Below are 16,962 nucleotides of genomic sequence, written 5' to 3'. Positions count from 1 at the left end.
TACATTAGGGGAATAGCTGGCGCCAAATTTGTTGGCATTGAATGAATTCCGAGTGTGGAAGTTGTTTCGCTTTTCATTTGGTTGCGAATGCCTTCCAAGAGAATTAGCGTGACTCTTAGAATAAAATAAATTTAATGAAGTTCGTTCGCGACTTTCAATTTCCCGTTTTAGAAATTTCATGAGGTTGTCGACATTAAAAGTTTCCTCATCTGTGTTTTGACGAGCAAAATCAAGCGTTCGTTATGTCCTGAGGTATGCATTTCATTAACAAAGGGTATAGTAACTTTCCAAACGATTCGGTCTTGACCCCTATCGAATTTAGTGACCTTACTTGTACGTTGCAGGTATCATATAATTCCCTCAAAGAATTAATGTCATTAGAACTTCGGACAGGCCGTAAATTTAAAAGTTTATGCATGTAAGAATTAATAAGGAGATCTTTTCGACCATACCTATCTTTGAGAATTTTAAAAGCTTCGTCGTAGTTTTCTGGAGATAAAGAAAAGCCTTCTATTGTTTTTAAAGCTGCACCGCCTAACAGGCTTCTATTGTTTTTAAAGCTGCACCGCCTAACAGGCTAAGCAAGTAATTAAACTTATCTACTTTAGATAGTTTTAAGTTTTGATTTATTGCCGTATCAAAAGAATTGTAAAATGTCTGCCACATTTCAGCATTCCCATAAAATTTATCAATCACAATCTTCGGCAATTTAACATTATCATCAGAAATTTTATCGACACCAGAAATAGATAAATTGTTACTATCATTAGAAGAACCATTAGAAACTAGCGAATTATTGCTATTTCTTTTTTCTTAATAATTTTGTGCCTCTAAAGCTCCATTTCGAAATTTTTTCTTCGTATTCCAAGGCACTTTCGATTTCGGTTTCAATGTCATTAACATCAGTCAAAGTTTTAATTTTTTCGTCTAATGCTCTCAAAGAAATAGCTTTTACTTTTAAACTTTCCAGTGATTCTTCGAGGTCTTCAAGGTTACCGGCTGCAATTAATGATTCAATAGCATTTGTTACTTTAGTAATGGCTGAACGAATAACTTTCCGTTCTTTCTTAGATTTCGTTAGCTCTTCAGCCATTTTTGTAACCTTGAATTCGACTTTACCACAAAATAAATTGAACAAATTTCTTACCTTTCTGAAGACTCACGCATTTATCCGTGAACTTTGCAGAATGACATATCCTTCTGTTCTGACACCACTGTCATATCCTTCTTTTTCTTGGGCATGTAGCTTCTGGATATGTATTTACTTCCTACGGTAGACGTATCGTATTGTGTGCGTTGCATAAAACAGCCATTTTAACGGCACAAAACTTTATTAACACACAAATAAAAAATAATAAGTACAAACGATTAACACACAAGTATCATTTCGTATCTTGCATCTAAGCTGACATACAGCACGTTTCCTTCGTTACTTCGCTACTACCTCCTAACAACTCTTCTCTAGTAAGTCTCATGAGAGAGAGGCGTTGCAGGCCATTCGGCGAAACTGCACATGCGTGGTCATCACGTCATGACAGTTGTCCATTGATCTTCATTATAAAGTAATGTCACAAGCCTAACATCCTGTCCAACTCATGACATCTGATCAGTACCGGCGTATTTACCAAGCACGTCCTTCATGTAGCCCACCTTTTGATCTTCGCATTTACTCACAAATTGAAGAATTTAACCTAAAAGATATGCATCCCAAAAGCTTAACTTTTTTGGTATTTCTCCCTGGCAAGAAGTGAATATTCACGTACTTAACATTTTTGGAGAACTTAAGAAGAGTAGTACTAATGATGTCTAATATCAACAAATTTTCCTAAAGCATAGAAGCAGTCATTTTAACTATAAAGCAATTTTTACTGATGACTGAAAGAATCATGATCATGTCAGGGCAGCTTTTGTTTGTGATAAAGACATCAAGAGTAGTAACCTTCATAAGGCTGCATCTGTCTTTATTGCAGAAACGTTTGCCATTATGAATTCCTTAATCTTTATCTCCAAGCAGAATAGCAGAAAGTTCATCATCTACTTTGACTCTCTGAGTGCTCTTGAATCAATTTATTGATTCAAGAGCACTCAGAGAACTAGCCACCCTTTAGTCAACTACAAACACTACAAAGTCAACTACAAAACCCTTTAGTCCCCCTTTAGTCAACTACAAAAACTAGCCACCCTTTAGTCTTAGAAATTTTTAAGGCGCACCTCCATTTGAGAAACACAGGTTATTCTATTGTGTACTGCTGGGTGCCTGGACATGCTGGCATCAAAGGCAATGAACATGCGGATGTCGCAGCAAAATCTGCTGATATAACCTCTGAAAATGATGTCCCTTTTACAGACATACAGAATTACATCAGAACAAAGATCTTGTCCAGGTGGCAAGAACTCTGGGAATGCCAGACACTGAACAAATTAAGGCATTTAAAACCTAATTTAGAGTATTGGGAGTCGAGAGGGAATCGAAAGGAGGATGTACTGACTCGCCTACGAATTGGTCACTGCAGACTGACACATCAGTATCTCTTGAAAGGAGATAATGAGCCCATTTGTGGTATTTGCAACGTTCCCATTTCAGTCAATCACATTTTAACCTGCTGTCCTGCTCATAGTCAAAAACGTAAATATCATTTTAACTCTACGAATGTTAACATTGGAAGAAACCCTCACATCAACCTCATAAGATTTTTAAAAGACATCTCTTTTTACCATATGATTTGAAGTTTTTCCTTTTATCCTGCTCTACCTGTTGCAAGAGCATTTCTCAAAGTCATTTCTTCATGCCTTCATCAGCATTACAAGTTCATTTTGACAATTCATCTGATACAGTGTGCTTGTGCATTTTGGATTTTATTCACCATTCATCTGGCGCATAATAACCTTCAAGGTTTTGTGCCATTACAAGTCAACCAACCAACCATGATTGAATTAGTTATACCAGTTTTTTACAGTACTGTAGGATGGTGCTTTATTACTGTATAAAGAATTAAGTTCATAAAAGCACTCATGTCTTGATAATCCATGTCAAAAGTTATGAAAAATAATCGCATGAAAATATTCGCGAGTCGAGTTCATTTTTTGTCAAAGGTGAATTCTTCAATTTACTGCAAACAATACGAATCACGCTAAAATGGCAAATTATGGTTAAATATATCAAACTGTCAGTTGGAATTGTCAGCAGTCGGCTAGCAACATTTACTGTTGCCAATGCCAGAAATATAAGTAGCAACCCTCATATATACCATATGACCATCTTGTTTAGCAATGCACTGCACAAGACAATAACAGACCACTGAGTTCTAAGTGAAAATAACTTTGAGCTCACTGTTGTGGACATTTTGCATGACATTGGCAATTATGGGCTCGTTTTCCTCCCTCCATTCTTTCCACTTCGGTTGCAAATGCCTTATCCCTCAAGTGCATGGGCACATAGATTGGGATATCAGCATTTCACAGCTAGACTGTTTCATAATCGAGGTTACGTGGCCCAAATATAAAATATGCATGATATGTACATTAAATAGACAAGAAGTAAAAAAGATGATATAAAATATTTGGGAAAAAAAAAAAAAAATGTGGTCTCTTAAGTCCAAGTATATTATTTTCAAAATGGGTAATCAAAAATGTTTCACTCTGTATTTACCATGTTTCACAGTCGCATTTCATCATATATTTATTGTATTATGAAAATTGGCATGTTCTATCATCCATTGAAGTTGTAACCCATCAATTCTGTTACACTCTGTATACACCAAAAGCAAGAAAAAACATTTTTTTTAAATGAAATTACTATATTTTAGTTTCTATATGTGAATCAGGCTTTTGCTCCGAGTCCTGATCATGAAGTAGGAAATGTTTTTGAGGTAAGCATAAGAATTTTTAAAAACAAAATCATTAAAAATATCAGAAATTTATAGTTTTTTGAAAATGTGTCTGATTGCTAATTGTATAGTACATGATGGTGCCTCACATAATGAATGTCCTGCATAACAAACACATACAGTATTGTATAATATCCCATATAATGAACTTTAGTTATTAAAATGGCATGCAGGTTTCATTATATATTCAGAGTTAAATATATTTTACTTTTTATTTTAATGCTGCATTAAGAACAAAAAAGGGTCAATAAAATACTAATTACTAATATGTACTGGGTACTTCCTTATTATTATAGCTCCAATTTTGTAAACAGCACCAAGATTATCAATGAATTACCAACTCAAATTATCATCAAATGATCAGTAGTCATTTGTAATGAAAAGAGCTCTGAGTATGTTATTGCACATTCTTTTTTCATATAAATTTTTAACAGTTCATGATCACACATAATTCTGTTATCACAAAAAGAGCTGTGAGTAGTTAAAGTGTTAAAATGTTAATGTATTTCCTTTTTGGGGGGGGATATTAAAAATGTTTGATTTACAGAGAAGATTCCAAACCTTTCTTACAAGAAAGATGTATTTTACCCTGCATTCAAATATGTGAAAATGGCCATTAAATAAAACTAGGGATTAATGAAAACGTTTAGAGATGCAATGCAAAAAGTTGCTAGGGAAGGAAAAGCATGCATTTGACATCTAGATCAGTAGCTGGTTTTATGTAATTATGGTAAAGCCTCCAGGGCTGTCTGCCTAAGGGGAGGGATGCCTTTACAAAGACTTTCTGAGTGAAACTGGCTTGTACACACGTTACACATGGGGAAAACCACGAAAATGCTCATGCGGCCAGCTCATCCGTGAAATTAGAACCTTGGACTGAACTGCCATGGTTCAGCGATTTTAACGCTCGGTGGCTGGTGGGCTAGCTTAGTGGTTTCAAAATACTGTTTATAGTAATGTAGTAATTTATTTACCACTGAGCAGAGAAAAGGACATTGATTAACTGAGAAGCAAATCAGCTCTTTTGAAAATACTATTATAGATTGAAACATTTTTATGAGAAAGGTGTGTTCTAATTCGACAGCCAAATAAGCGAATGGGTGACCTTAAAAAATTGTGGACATAAAAGAAGACGGGAGAAAAAACAAAGCCAGTTGAATTCTTTTACAGTAGAGATATATGGAGGGTGTGCCGAGAAAACGAGGACACTCATGGCAAAAAATGTCAACCATGTACAAGAGAAATCACTGATTTATTTAGATTACTGGTGAGCATACAGAGCAAAAGAACTAGAAAAAAATAGGTTACGAGATATTTTACTGTGATCCATAATTTTCATTTTGCTGATCCAACAATGGCTGCTCATGCACAAAATGCTAAAAAGATTAAAAAGATTGCTAAATGGTGAAACAAAAATCAATGAGGCATGGTTAAACACCAGAATTTGTGTGGCAAAAGTCCTAGAAATGAAAAAAATGGTTCCGGCGTCATATAAAAGCAATTGCAGAGACATAGCAGAAACAAAGTACATGTGAGAAGGTGACAATTGGCGTTTGAAAAATTTGGGCCATAATAATAAAAGAGGAATGTTGTCTTTTATTGTATAAATGCAATATTAAATCATTTCTCCATAACATATGGTTGAAATAGCAGTTCTGTTCAGTAATGCATGTATATGCTCTTTTTTACCATGTTTAAGGTCACTTTATGGGAAGTACTTACACATGGATGTTGGCTGCCATCATAATGTTCTGCAGTGTGTGTGGTCTGTTCAAGTAAAAGTTAATGTTCTTCTGTAGTGCATGAATAATAATAAGGAAATAATGTTTTCTTACATTATATAAAGGCAGTATTAAATCATGTCTCTATTATATATGCTTGAAATAGCAGTTTTGTTCAGTAATGCATGCATATGCTGTTTTTACTATGTTTGAAGCCACTTTGTGTGGAGTACCTGTACAATGATGTTACTAGCTGCCATCATAATGTTCGTCTTCAGGTATACAATAATGGTGGTAATGTTCCTCTGCAGTGTATGTGATCTCTTCAGATAGGGTGTAATACTCTTCTGCAAGGCATGCAGATTATTTATATAGACATTTCCTTTAAGGTACACTCACGGGGAAAACTCTTCAGAAGAACTGCATGGTTTCATTTGGTTGTATGATTAGTAGTACTAGTTGCCTTAAACTAAAAAGCATCAGTTTTGTATAATAAACTTTATTGCTATTCTAAAAGCATGAAATATTTAAGAGAAAAATTGCCTGCAGCGCAGTGCGGCTAAGAACGCTATTCTACTGAAACATAAACATGAACAACTGTTGCCATTCACACAAACTCAATAGTAAAATAAAGCATGCTGCCAGTAACCAGATTATTGTAAATCATAACATAAAAATAAACAGTGAGCAAATAAATAAGGCAAAGAAAAAAAGAAATGCAAATATTAAATATACATCCAACAAGTACCATCCTTGCTAAAACCAGCACTTGTGTTCATTGACTTCAAGAAATGCTAATTATGTCTTGGTACATATTCACTATAATTTTTAATACTGTTCAACAATGCAAACAATAGAAAAATGGTATTCAATAATAAAAATTCATTATTTTTGGAAAAACATATCTGCCTAGCAAAACAAACAGACCTGTAATGTAGGTGTCACATAACAGCATGCATCCTTATTTCCTAGTGATAGATGATACAGTTATTACAATTGAAATTCAATTATAATAAGGTATTTACTTGATGTGAGTGACTTTTCAGTCTCTCGGTATTATATTACCACTGAAGAACTGCAAGCCCTCCTAGACAAATAACATGTATAAGCTCAGACGGAAGTTTCTTCTAGCAAGGAGAAAGAGAGCAACACAGATGGTCTAAACCTACTATAATTATCAAAGATTTTTCTAGTGAAATGTTAAACTGACTTATTGCACATGACTTAAAGTGAAAATTTTTTAATTAGAAGTATGAAAAGGTCCAGCCCACAGCCAAGCGGTAAAATACCAATAAGCTGAGATGAATAGATTGGCTAATCTGTTAGTGACAATACCATGTACTACACCAGGATCATTCTGAAGGAGGAGGATACCACTTAAGGAACTTCTTAAAATCTGAACTTCCTAAAAAACCAGAAAGAGAAGAACAAAAGATAAAAGGATAACTGTCTTTCTGAAAGTTTCCATCTAAACTGAACTAAAAAAAAACTTCCAAGACTGTATACATACATAATGTAAGGAGATAGTTTTGTTAAGTAATAAATTTCTAGCAATATCAACATTTTTGGTGAAATTAAAATTCACTGAAATAATATTACAATATTTAACAAATCTGTATCAGGCTTGAGAATAGATAACATTCATTATCTGAGGTACCAATGTATACGCACATTTGTATTTATTAATAATTTAATACATGATTTAATTAAATTTAGTAAATATTATTGAATCACAATTCATATATGGAATGTTTGAGAAAGTGTTACAGGCTTTATCCATTGATGATTGACCTAGTATATACCTATATCTAAAATTTCTCGAAGTTTTATGAAATCAATTTCAGTAATGTGGACTGAATATTTTAGAAGTATACTAGCTGGACATTTTTTTATGGTCCTCTAGTGCAGAATTCCAGTTAGTAAAATACTTGTTATATTTTGATGAGTTAAAGCTTTGACCATTGTATATATATATCTGTTTGTGTTATATGTGTGTATTTATGTGTATGTATGTAATATTCTGGAAGTTGGGCACATACGTGAAGCTTGGCAATCTGGTCACATCAGAATTCTGGACATTGTTGTGGCTGAGTGTAAGGCAGCATTCAATTATGACACAGAAGGATTTAAATTTATAGCTCCATATCTTTATTCAATTCAAAAGGCAGATCATCATTCTTTACTAAATAAGATTAACTTAATTAAATTTACTGCATCATAGTATTCAAACAAAGGGAGGCAGATGAGAGCAGCAGCATAGGTCTTAACAACAGTAGAGGCAGAAAGCGGTCTCTGACGCAAAATGGTGAGAGTTCTCTATTTATAGGAGCGGTTACGTAAATGCTTGAATCTTCTCAAAAGTACTGGTCTAGAGGGGAAGATCCTGAACTTCCGGAAAGTTAATTAGAGGTTGCTTGTTCGCATAGAGCAAAGCCATCATGTTTTTTATATTTTACATCTCCCCTTCCTCAAAAGGAGAGGACGGGCGAGCAAAGCATTAGGACATTAGTGAAGCAAGAAGTATGAGGAAAGACATGAAGAAAAACATCCAGGACATAGCTTACAGGCTTTAACTATGCCTTATCATAAGTCATGATCTTTCTCATATAATTAGAAAATTTTTTAATTATATAATTTTACAATGGAACCTATGATTTAAAAATAAACATATAATTTATACCTAAATTTAGAACTATAAGACAATATATGGAAGAATAATACTAAATAATAAATTACAATCATAAAAATCCTCAATTTTCCTCAAAATGTTCATTGAAAAGTAAAATTTTTGTTGTAAAGTCCTTTTCTTAAAAATAATTGAAATCGAATGAAAATACTGGTTGAAGTCTCTTGATGCCAATAAGTCCACAACATAAAAATAAGCTCATAAATATTATGCACTTTTTTCAATGAATATGGTTCCATAATAAGCTTTGAATAGAAGATTTTTAAAATTTTTGCGGGGAACACTTTTTCATATAAAACTTAGAAGATATACAATTTATGCATAACGTGCATTCATTCTTTTCATCGTAGGTAATTAAAAATGCATTGACATATCTTAAAGTAATTAAGAAATTCAATAGAAAACATTATTATATAATACCTTAAGACAACAATTCAGTATAAATCTCTAATAATATGATGTAATATTTAATAAGACAATAACACCTTGAATAAAATCTTTGGCATATCATCTCCAACAGATCAGCGTGACTAGTTTGCTGATGGTTGGCGGTTGCTAGGTACAAAATATCAAATGTATATATATAATGGTCAAAGCTTTGACTCATTAAGCACACACACATATGTATATATGCAGAATTCATAGAGATGTTCAAAATCAAATTTATTCACTTAAATAATTTTCATTGCCTATTACTGTATGAAATTTAGGGAGAAATGCCACATGTTCTATTCAAATACTATAAGAAATTTAGGGAGAAATTTCAAAACAAAATTTATTCATTTTAAGTGATAAATGGTTTTTTATTGGGTAAAAGTTATTTGTAGGGCCCATAAAAAAAAAAAAAAAAAAAAACCTTTTTTTTTTTTTTTTTTTTTTTTTTAAATCCTACGCAAAACCTAGGCATTACCACCATTAATCTGAGATGGGCAACCCAATATAGTTCAGAAACATTAAAAAAAGTACAATAATTTTTGACAGCATTAGTCGTTGCCACGTGATGAAATCCAGAACAAGTGACTAAATGGTCACCTCACATGTCGTCAATATCACATAATGGGCAAGATGGAAAGTCTACTAAACCATATTTGTATAGGTGTTTCATGAGGTAGCCATGTCCAGTTTTTAATCTTAAGCTAGCGACACTGATAGGCTGTGAAAATGTTAATTATGCATATCTCTGTGAATTAGTTTTCAGACTTGCATTTAACTTATCAAAATATAATGTATGCAGTGCAAAGTATACAGTTTTAACTAAAGCTTCTTGCCACCACAAATATCATATGCACAAACAGTTCGCATAATCGTATATAATCATATTTTGTCAAATGAATTTTGGCATTTGAAAGAGACTTGCTTTGGAATGCTGTGTTGTGATATTAGTAAAAAAAATCTGATGTGTACACCACATGACTTCCTTGTACGGAATATTAAATTATATGCATTTTTTCTTGCAGTTCATTTAAACTTATTGGATTCAATTAAATCTACTTCGCCGACAGTGCAGAATAAATGCATTCTTTAAGATTCACTCTATTTGTTTACTGTAGCAACACTCTGGTGCTAGGCTCACTTAACAGTATTATATTTCGTTCTGTAATTCAGAATGAACAAAATTTATATCATTTCAAGAATTATCTAATCGTTGCCACATGTTCTATTCAAATACTATAATAAAGCTAGAACGATGTATAAAAGAAATTAAGCAAAGAAAACAAAAAAGAAAATGTTTTTCACAGACGATTGAGTATTTCGCATTTAATTAATTCTGTTCTTAAAAAATCAGTTAATTCAATTAAATTTTAAACACTTATTTCCTCGAAAAAATTCCAGAAAGGATAAAGTATGATTTAATTTACAATAATAAATGAAGGCGTTATCTTTGTTGTTGCGAAGCTAAGTTTCTCTAGATTGGCAACAAATCCACTATTCTGCTGTTTCAAATGTAAACAAGCAACGGCCGCCATCAAAAAAATTATTAGGCTTAGCAGCACTTAAACAACTTTAAAGTTGTTGATAATTCTAAAAATATTGCATACAGATTTACTAAAGGCATAAAAATTTTAACCGGAAGATAAGAACAACATAATTCAATCATTTTTAAAGCAAAAAATGCACAATTTACAAACATATAAGTGTAAAGAAACTGAGATCACTGAGCTGGGTAACAGAGTGGATATATATATAAATATATTTAATTTATCAAGCAATAGGCGAGCTTTCTACCATTTTTATTTTTTATAAATATATTTATATACGTTTGGTGCGGCCGATTGCAACCAAAATACGAGGTGCACATCTACATGTTATAGCAATCCTATATATAAAATTTCAACGTTCTGAGGCTACTTGTTTTTGAGTTATGTGAGATACATACATACATATGTTCATAGAGACGCCACGAAAAATTCTCTTCAGAATTCATTTTAAAGCAGTTTTATAATTTTTTGGAGGAAAAGCGTCTTTTATTCTGTTCTTTCATACAGATATCATGCAAAAAGATCGTTAAAATGCATTCGATAGCGGTCAAATTGGATATTTTCATTGAAATATGGGTACTTTTCCGTTTTGCCAGCGCAAGCGATAAAGTTGCCAATAATGGTACAACCGATGCCAAACGGAATATTCTCGCTGGTAACCTTTTACGCCTCTTTTTCAAAACAAGTCGCAGCTTTTTCCTATCAGATTGATTCTTTCTTTCAATACTGGCACATAATTTTATAGAATTTTTATCAGCTAGTTCAGTTTTATGTCTAAGGCCATTTTCGGTAATTAAATCAATTAGGATGCAATCATAGCGCTTACCTGAAGCCGAAACTATAGAAAAGGTAAAGTCAAGGGTTAAATTCATTAATTCAATGAGAATGCATTAGCGAAGTAAAGCACTGCAGTTTTACATAATTTCTGAGTAAGCTATTCGTACGAATTGAAATATTTCTTGCATTTAAACTTGTGTTCCAAATTAAGATTTAACTTGAAATTAATGTAGAATGTAGATAATTACTGAGAGCATTAGATTTTTGTACAGTAGTTTATGTGAGATGAGATCGCTTGGGGTCACGTGATATGAACCGGCGAATCAGGATGTTGAACCATGAAAACATAATAAATTCTTAAATTAATGTCTTTTTATAATTTTATTGTCTTTATTTATTGGCTTTTTATAAAATTTTAAGCGATATTAAAATGTTTATGCCTTCAAAAAAAGAATTCTTAGAACTAACATTTTTTAAATATTATTTATGTGTATACTGTATGTTGGCCCCAATAAAGTCTGCTTGGCGAGATTTGTGCTGGCGAAACGGAAAAGTACCGAAATATGCTGCATGAAACTTTTCGCGATTACAATACTTCCTTTTTACTTCGTACAAGGAAGTAAAACTATCATTAAGTACAAGGTATCTGAAATGGAGCTATCATGCTACCAGATTAGAATCATCATTTACTTCCAGTTTTGTTGCAAAAAGTTAGTCACACAATGCAGGGTTGCCACACTACCTGGAAAACCGGGAGAACCAGAAAATGTCAGGGAATTCGAAAATTGACCAGACAATTCAGGGAAAAGTCATGGAATTCAAAAATTGACCAAACAATTCAGGAAAAAGTCAGGGAATTTAAGTGTTTTTGTCAAAATCTGGAAAAGTCAGGGAAGTTCATACAACGATCCTGCCAAAAAAGGCGATTTTTGCGCCGACGTCGGAAGAGATAACTTTTTTGGTGAATCGTGTATCACGTGAGTCATTCGGGCAGCTGGCATAGAGCCAATTTTCGCAGCTCCAATTTGATTGTCTTTTAGAAAGGCAACGCAAGTTTCCCGCAACTTTTGGTTTCCAGTATTCTCGAGAATCGCATGTGCAATGCATGAACTAAAGAAAGTACTGTTCTCGTATAAAACAAAATGGATTTAAAACAAATTGTCTTTATTTATTGGCTTTTTATAAAATTTTAAGCGATATTAAAATGTTTATGCCTTCAAAAAAAGAATTCTTAGAACTAACATTTTTTAAATATTATTTATGTGTATACTGTATGTTGGCCCCAATAAAGTCTGCTTGGCGAGATTTGTGCTGGCGAAACGGAAAAGTACCGAAATATGCTGCATGAAACTTTTCGCGATTACAATACTTCCTTTTTACTTCGTACAAGGAAGTAAAACTATCATTAAGTACAAGGTATCTGAAATGGAGCTATCATGCTACCAGATTAGAATCATCATTTACTTCCAGTTTTGTTGCAAAAAGTTAGTCACACAATGCAGGGTTGCCACGCTACCTGGAAAACCGGGAGAACCAGAAAATGTCAGGGAATTCGAAAATTGACCAGACAATTCAGGGAAAAGTCATGGAATTCAAAAATTGACCAAACAATTCAGGAAAAAGTCAGGGAATTTAAGTGTTTTTGTCAAAATCTGGAAAAGTCAGGGAAGTTCATACAACGATCCTGCCAAAAAAGGCGATTTTTGCGCCGACGTCGGAAGAGATAACTTTTTTGGTGAATCGTGTATCACGTGAGTCATTCGGGCAGCTGGCATAGAGCCAATTTTCGCAGCTCCAATTTGATTGTCTTTTAGAAAGGCAACGCAAGTTTCCCGCAACTTTTGGTTTCCAGTATTCTCGAGAATCGCATGTGCAATGCATGAACTAAAGAAAGTACTGTTCTCGTATAAAACAAAATGGATTTAATCCTAGTATACGGTACCATGGAGGTTAGAATCAAAGCATATGTATTGTAAAGAAGGAAAACCTTTCTGCAACAGACGTGGCTCCGTTCCATCATAGAGGGAAACAGCTGTGCATGCGTGATATATCTGTTGCCAAAGCTCGAAACCGGTGTCGAAGTTCGAAGGTCATGTTATCAAGAGTTCATAAAATGAATATCGTTTAAAATTTCTTTAACCACATGCGCTAAAAAGACGTGTCACGCACGTCGAGATGCTTTTGTCTCAAACCGCGAGCGATGTGAACACCACGTCGATAAGCATTTATCGTAAAAATGAAAATAACGTGGTGCACACGTCGCCTAACAACGAGATTGTTTATTTCTCGAGTTACAGCTCTGGATTGCACTCGCAGATGCGGAGCGATGTAAATGAAACACCTTGCTGCTTGTTATATTTGTAGCGCACGGCACCGCAACCGTGAAGTTTAGTCTACGAAAAGAAAATATTTTTTGGCGCAAGTAAATTAATTCATGGATTAGTTATTTTCAGGGAAAAATAAAACTACGAAAATCCGTTTTTAAAATTATTGCGAAAAATCCAAAAGAAGAAACGTCCTTTGATAAAACGTTTCTTCTTGGATTTTTTGTAGCTTTCTTTTTGTCAAAGAACGTTTCTTCTTAACACGTGTTTCTCAATTTCGGGTACACATCGCGGAGAAGGAAATTCTGGCTGCCAGGTTCCTTCGCCAAATCCCTTGGCAAATTTTCCCTCTGCATTCTAGTGGCGTAATAGCATTTTACTTGTATGGAACCTTTTCTTCTTTACATAGACGTTCTTTAGTTAGAATAATCTCCATGTATGGTACAATGGGATTTGGTGACATGATGATGTGCAGTAAACGGTTCATTTTGGTCTTAGCGACAAGTTTCAAAATCGTGCCAAAGCCTTACCGTATACTAGAATTTTACCACAAAATCTTTTTAAACCTTTTTTTTTTTTTAATAAATGCCTTGCCATTTTGCAGTAAAATAAAAAAAATAGTAATCAGTCATCTAGGCTAACCATGTAATATTATTCGCTAAAATATCGTTAATTATTCTAATTCAATTTTTAAGCAATTATCTTTATTTTTATGTTATTCATATAATTTAATGTTGCTTCTTCCCTCTAAATTTATTATTAGTAAATAATATTTCCAAATTTCAGGAAATTTTCTGGCATAATCCTGAAATTAATTCTAGCAGTATGTGTACATACCATGACGAAATTTAATGCACATATTTTTTCCTTATGTATGCTGCGAAATAAATATAAAATACCTCAATTTATTAAAATAGATTTCTTTCTTTCGTTTAGCTGCAGAATGTCTGCAAAAAAAGCCTTATTTTATTCCAGATTGGGAAGATTCTAATCTCAATCTTCAGTGGAGAAAACAACAACTATTATATATGTGTTTTCAAGTGTTAAGGTGCCGTTTAAGAACATACCTCACACAAATTAAATTTACCTAAAATCTAACCTAACTATTTAGCATTGCATTGTGATTTATAAGGACCGGACTAGCCTCGTCTTGAACTGGTGATGATCATGAGTAATAATTAAATAAAACATAACATTTGTTATCCAATGTATATATCTTAAATTTTATCAAGTTTCTTAAGTGGAAAAGTAAACAAAATTATCAAACAAAGTATACCAAGAATAATTAAGAATAAATGTCCTCTGGGATTTATTGAATAATTAAGTGAATTTGCTGCACAATACAAGTAAATACCATAATTAATTTAAATCTTAGCACAGCCAACGCACATTACGCGGATAGACTGGAATTTTCTTGAAACACACCTGGAAAACCTGGAAATGTCAGGGAATTTCATTCTCCAGTTTGAGTGGCAACCCTGACAATGTCACCAAATCATGTGTATAGCTTTAAGCACTAATGCTGTATCATGTGAGACTGCGAAGATTTGGTACCGAAAGTTCAAAAACAAGGCATTCCTATGACATTCCAGAAGCAGAGTGCTCTGACTGGCCTACAAGAACTTGTGGAAGAGATTAGTATGCAACTACTCAAGAGCCTGTTGAGGAGTTAGACATTAGTGCCATGTCGAATAGTCACTTTATGCATTGCATAAACTTGATGTATAAGTTCAATTGCTGGGTGCCACATGAGCTGACTCAAGCTGATGAGGACAGACATGTTCGGGCCTTCACTATAATAAGCTTTATCAATGCAATGACAAAATTCTGGATTGGGTCGTCACTTGTAATGAAAAGTGGATTTTCTTCAATAACACAGGCCCAAAAGGGTGTTGGTCTGTGCGTGGTGAGCCCATTGGCAGCATTGGAAAGTGCAGTTTGACTAATAAAAAAGATCATGCTTTACATTTGGTGGGACTGGTGTGGTATTATTCACAAAGAATATCTGAAGAAAGATAAAGCCCCTGACAGTAAGTTGTACAGTGAGATGCTACATTGAACTGAGTTCAGGCACAAAAAGTTAATGATCCTTCAAGATTATGCAAGACCACATGACCGCATTCACCGGTTGGACTCTATGGACTTGAATGGGAGCTTTTGCCACACCCACCATATAGCCCTGACATTGCTCTTTCGGACTTTTAAAATTCAGAATTTGGATAACGTTCAGAATATACAATTAAATGCTAATATGTTTTGTATCAGAACTGAATCACAAATAGGTTCAGTAACCTGAACCATGCATTCATAGACTCTAACCTGCAGCAAGACTTGTCAGTAGTCGATGCACAAACAACAATTTTACAATTTTAAAAATCAGCGCACAAGGCATATAACTATTCATTAATTAATCATAAATTGTAATCAATTTTATTACATTTAAAATCCATATACAGTAGAACTCTAATTATCTGAATCAATTGGGACTAGAAGCCATTTGGATAATTAGATTTTTTCTGAAGAATGGTTCTACGTACACTTTAATTAATTACTGTATGTACTGTATGTTGAAAATGGAGGGGAAAAACACTATTTTTAAGAAAAAAGAGCCATTAATTAATTAAAATGAAAAGGCAACACTTTGACATAATGGACTCAGAAAATTTCGTAGTCATTTCTTTCTAAAAGCTATCATTCAAGTTTCTTTCACGAACATTTCAATTTTTAAATATTAAAAATTATGTATAAGCTAGGGGGAGCTTAACAATTTTAGAGAGGATTAGGTGGGGTATAGCACAAAAAAGTTTGGGAAACACTGATTTAGAATTTGTAACCCAGGGTCTGATGAATCACAGACCATCCATTCTGCTGTATCCTCAAACACTAACTTTTGAACATCCAGGAATTTTCAAAAAAATGTTTAATTCCTCAAGTGATATGTCATCTTCCTCTTCTCCTGTCTCTTCCCTTTACTTTTCTTGAGGTTCTTTTTCCTTTTCCTTCTCTTCTTCAGTTGATTCTGAAAATTTGTAACCCAGGGTCTGATAAATCACAGACCATCCATTCTGCTGTATCCTCAAGCACTAACTTTTAAACATCCAGGAATTTTCAAAAAAATGTTTAATTCCTCAAGTGATATGTCATCCTCCTCTTCTCCTGTCTCTTCCCTTTACTTTTCTTGAGGTTCTATTTTCTTTTCCTTCTCTTCTTCAGTTGATTCTGAAAAATTCTGAAAGCGATTTGCATAATCAGCGATTCGGATAATTGGAGTTGTACTGTATATATTGTAAAACTGAATAATGAAAAATATGTTTTTTAAATTATATGCATATTTAATTAGAAATTGTCATTTAACTCCTGAAGCAAATATTTTAAATCACTACTAATCATAGAAAAAATCAGAATCCATAAATCGTATATCTTTATTCTGGATTTTATTTTCACAGGCAAATAAAATTTTAAAAATGTAGATAACCAGTACATATAACTATTAAAAATACTTATAATTTATTTATAAATTATGGCTGCAAAGATTTATATGTAACATGCTCAAGTTCTGATTTTGAGAATTTTTTTATAAGACAATTC

The 16,962-nt window shown here is 33.4% G+C and overlaps 1 protein-coding gene across 1 annotated transcript in view; it reads left to right on the top strand.

Moving 5' to 3' along the window:
* Nucleotides 1-16,962, top strand: part of Atg12 (Autophagy-related 12) — a 97,929-nt gene that overhangs the window by 75,414 nt on the left and 5,553 nt on the right. The window contains exon 3 of the mRNA XM_085824988.1: nucleotides 3,807-3,869. Within this exon, the coding sequence (XP_085681114.1) occupies nucleotides 3,807-3,869 (63 nt within the window). The remainder of the gene's footprint in view (nucleotides 1-3,806; nucleotides 3,870-16,962) is intronic.

Source organism: Stegodyphus dumicola, chromosome 10 (genome assembly GCF_044657685.1).
Source record: "Stegodyphus dumicola isolate Sdum_Otavi_A_Nest chromosome 10, ASM4465768v1".
Lineage (NCBI taxonomy): Eukaryota > Metazoa > Arthropoda > Arachnida > Araneae > Eresidae > Stegodyphus > Stegodyphus dumicola.
This window is presented reverse-complemented; position numbering and strand designations above follow the sequence as displayed.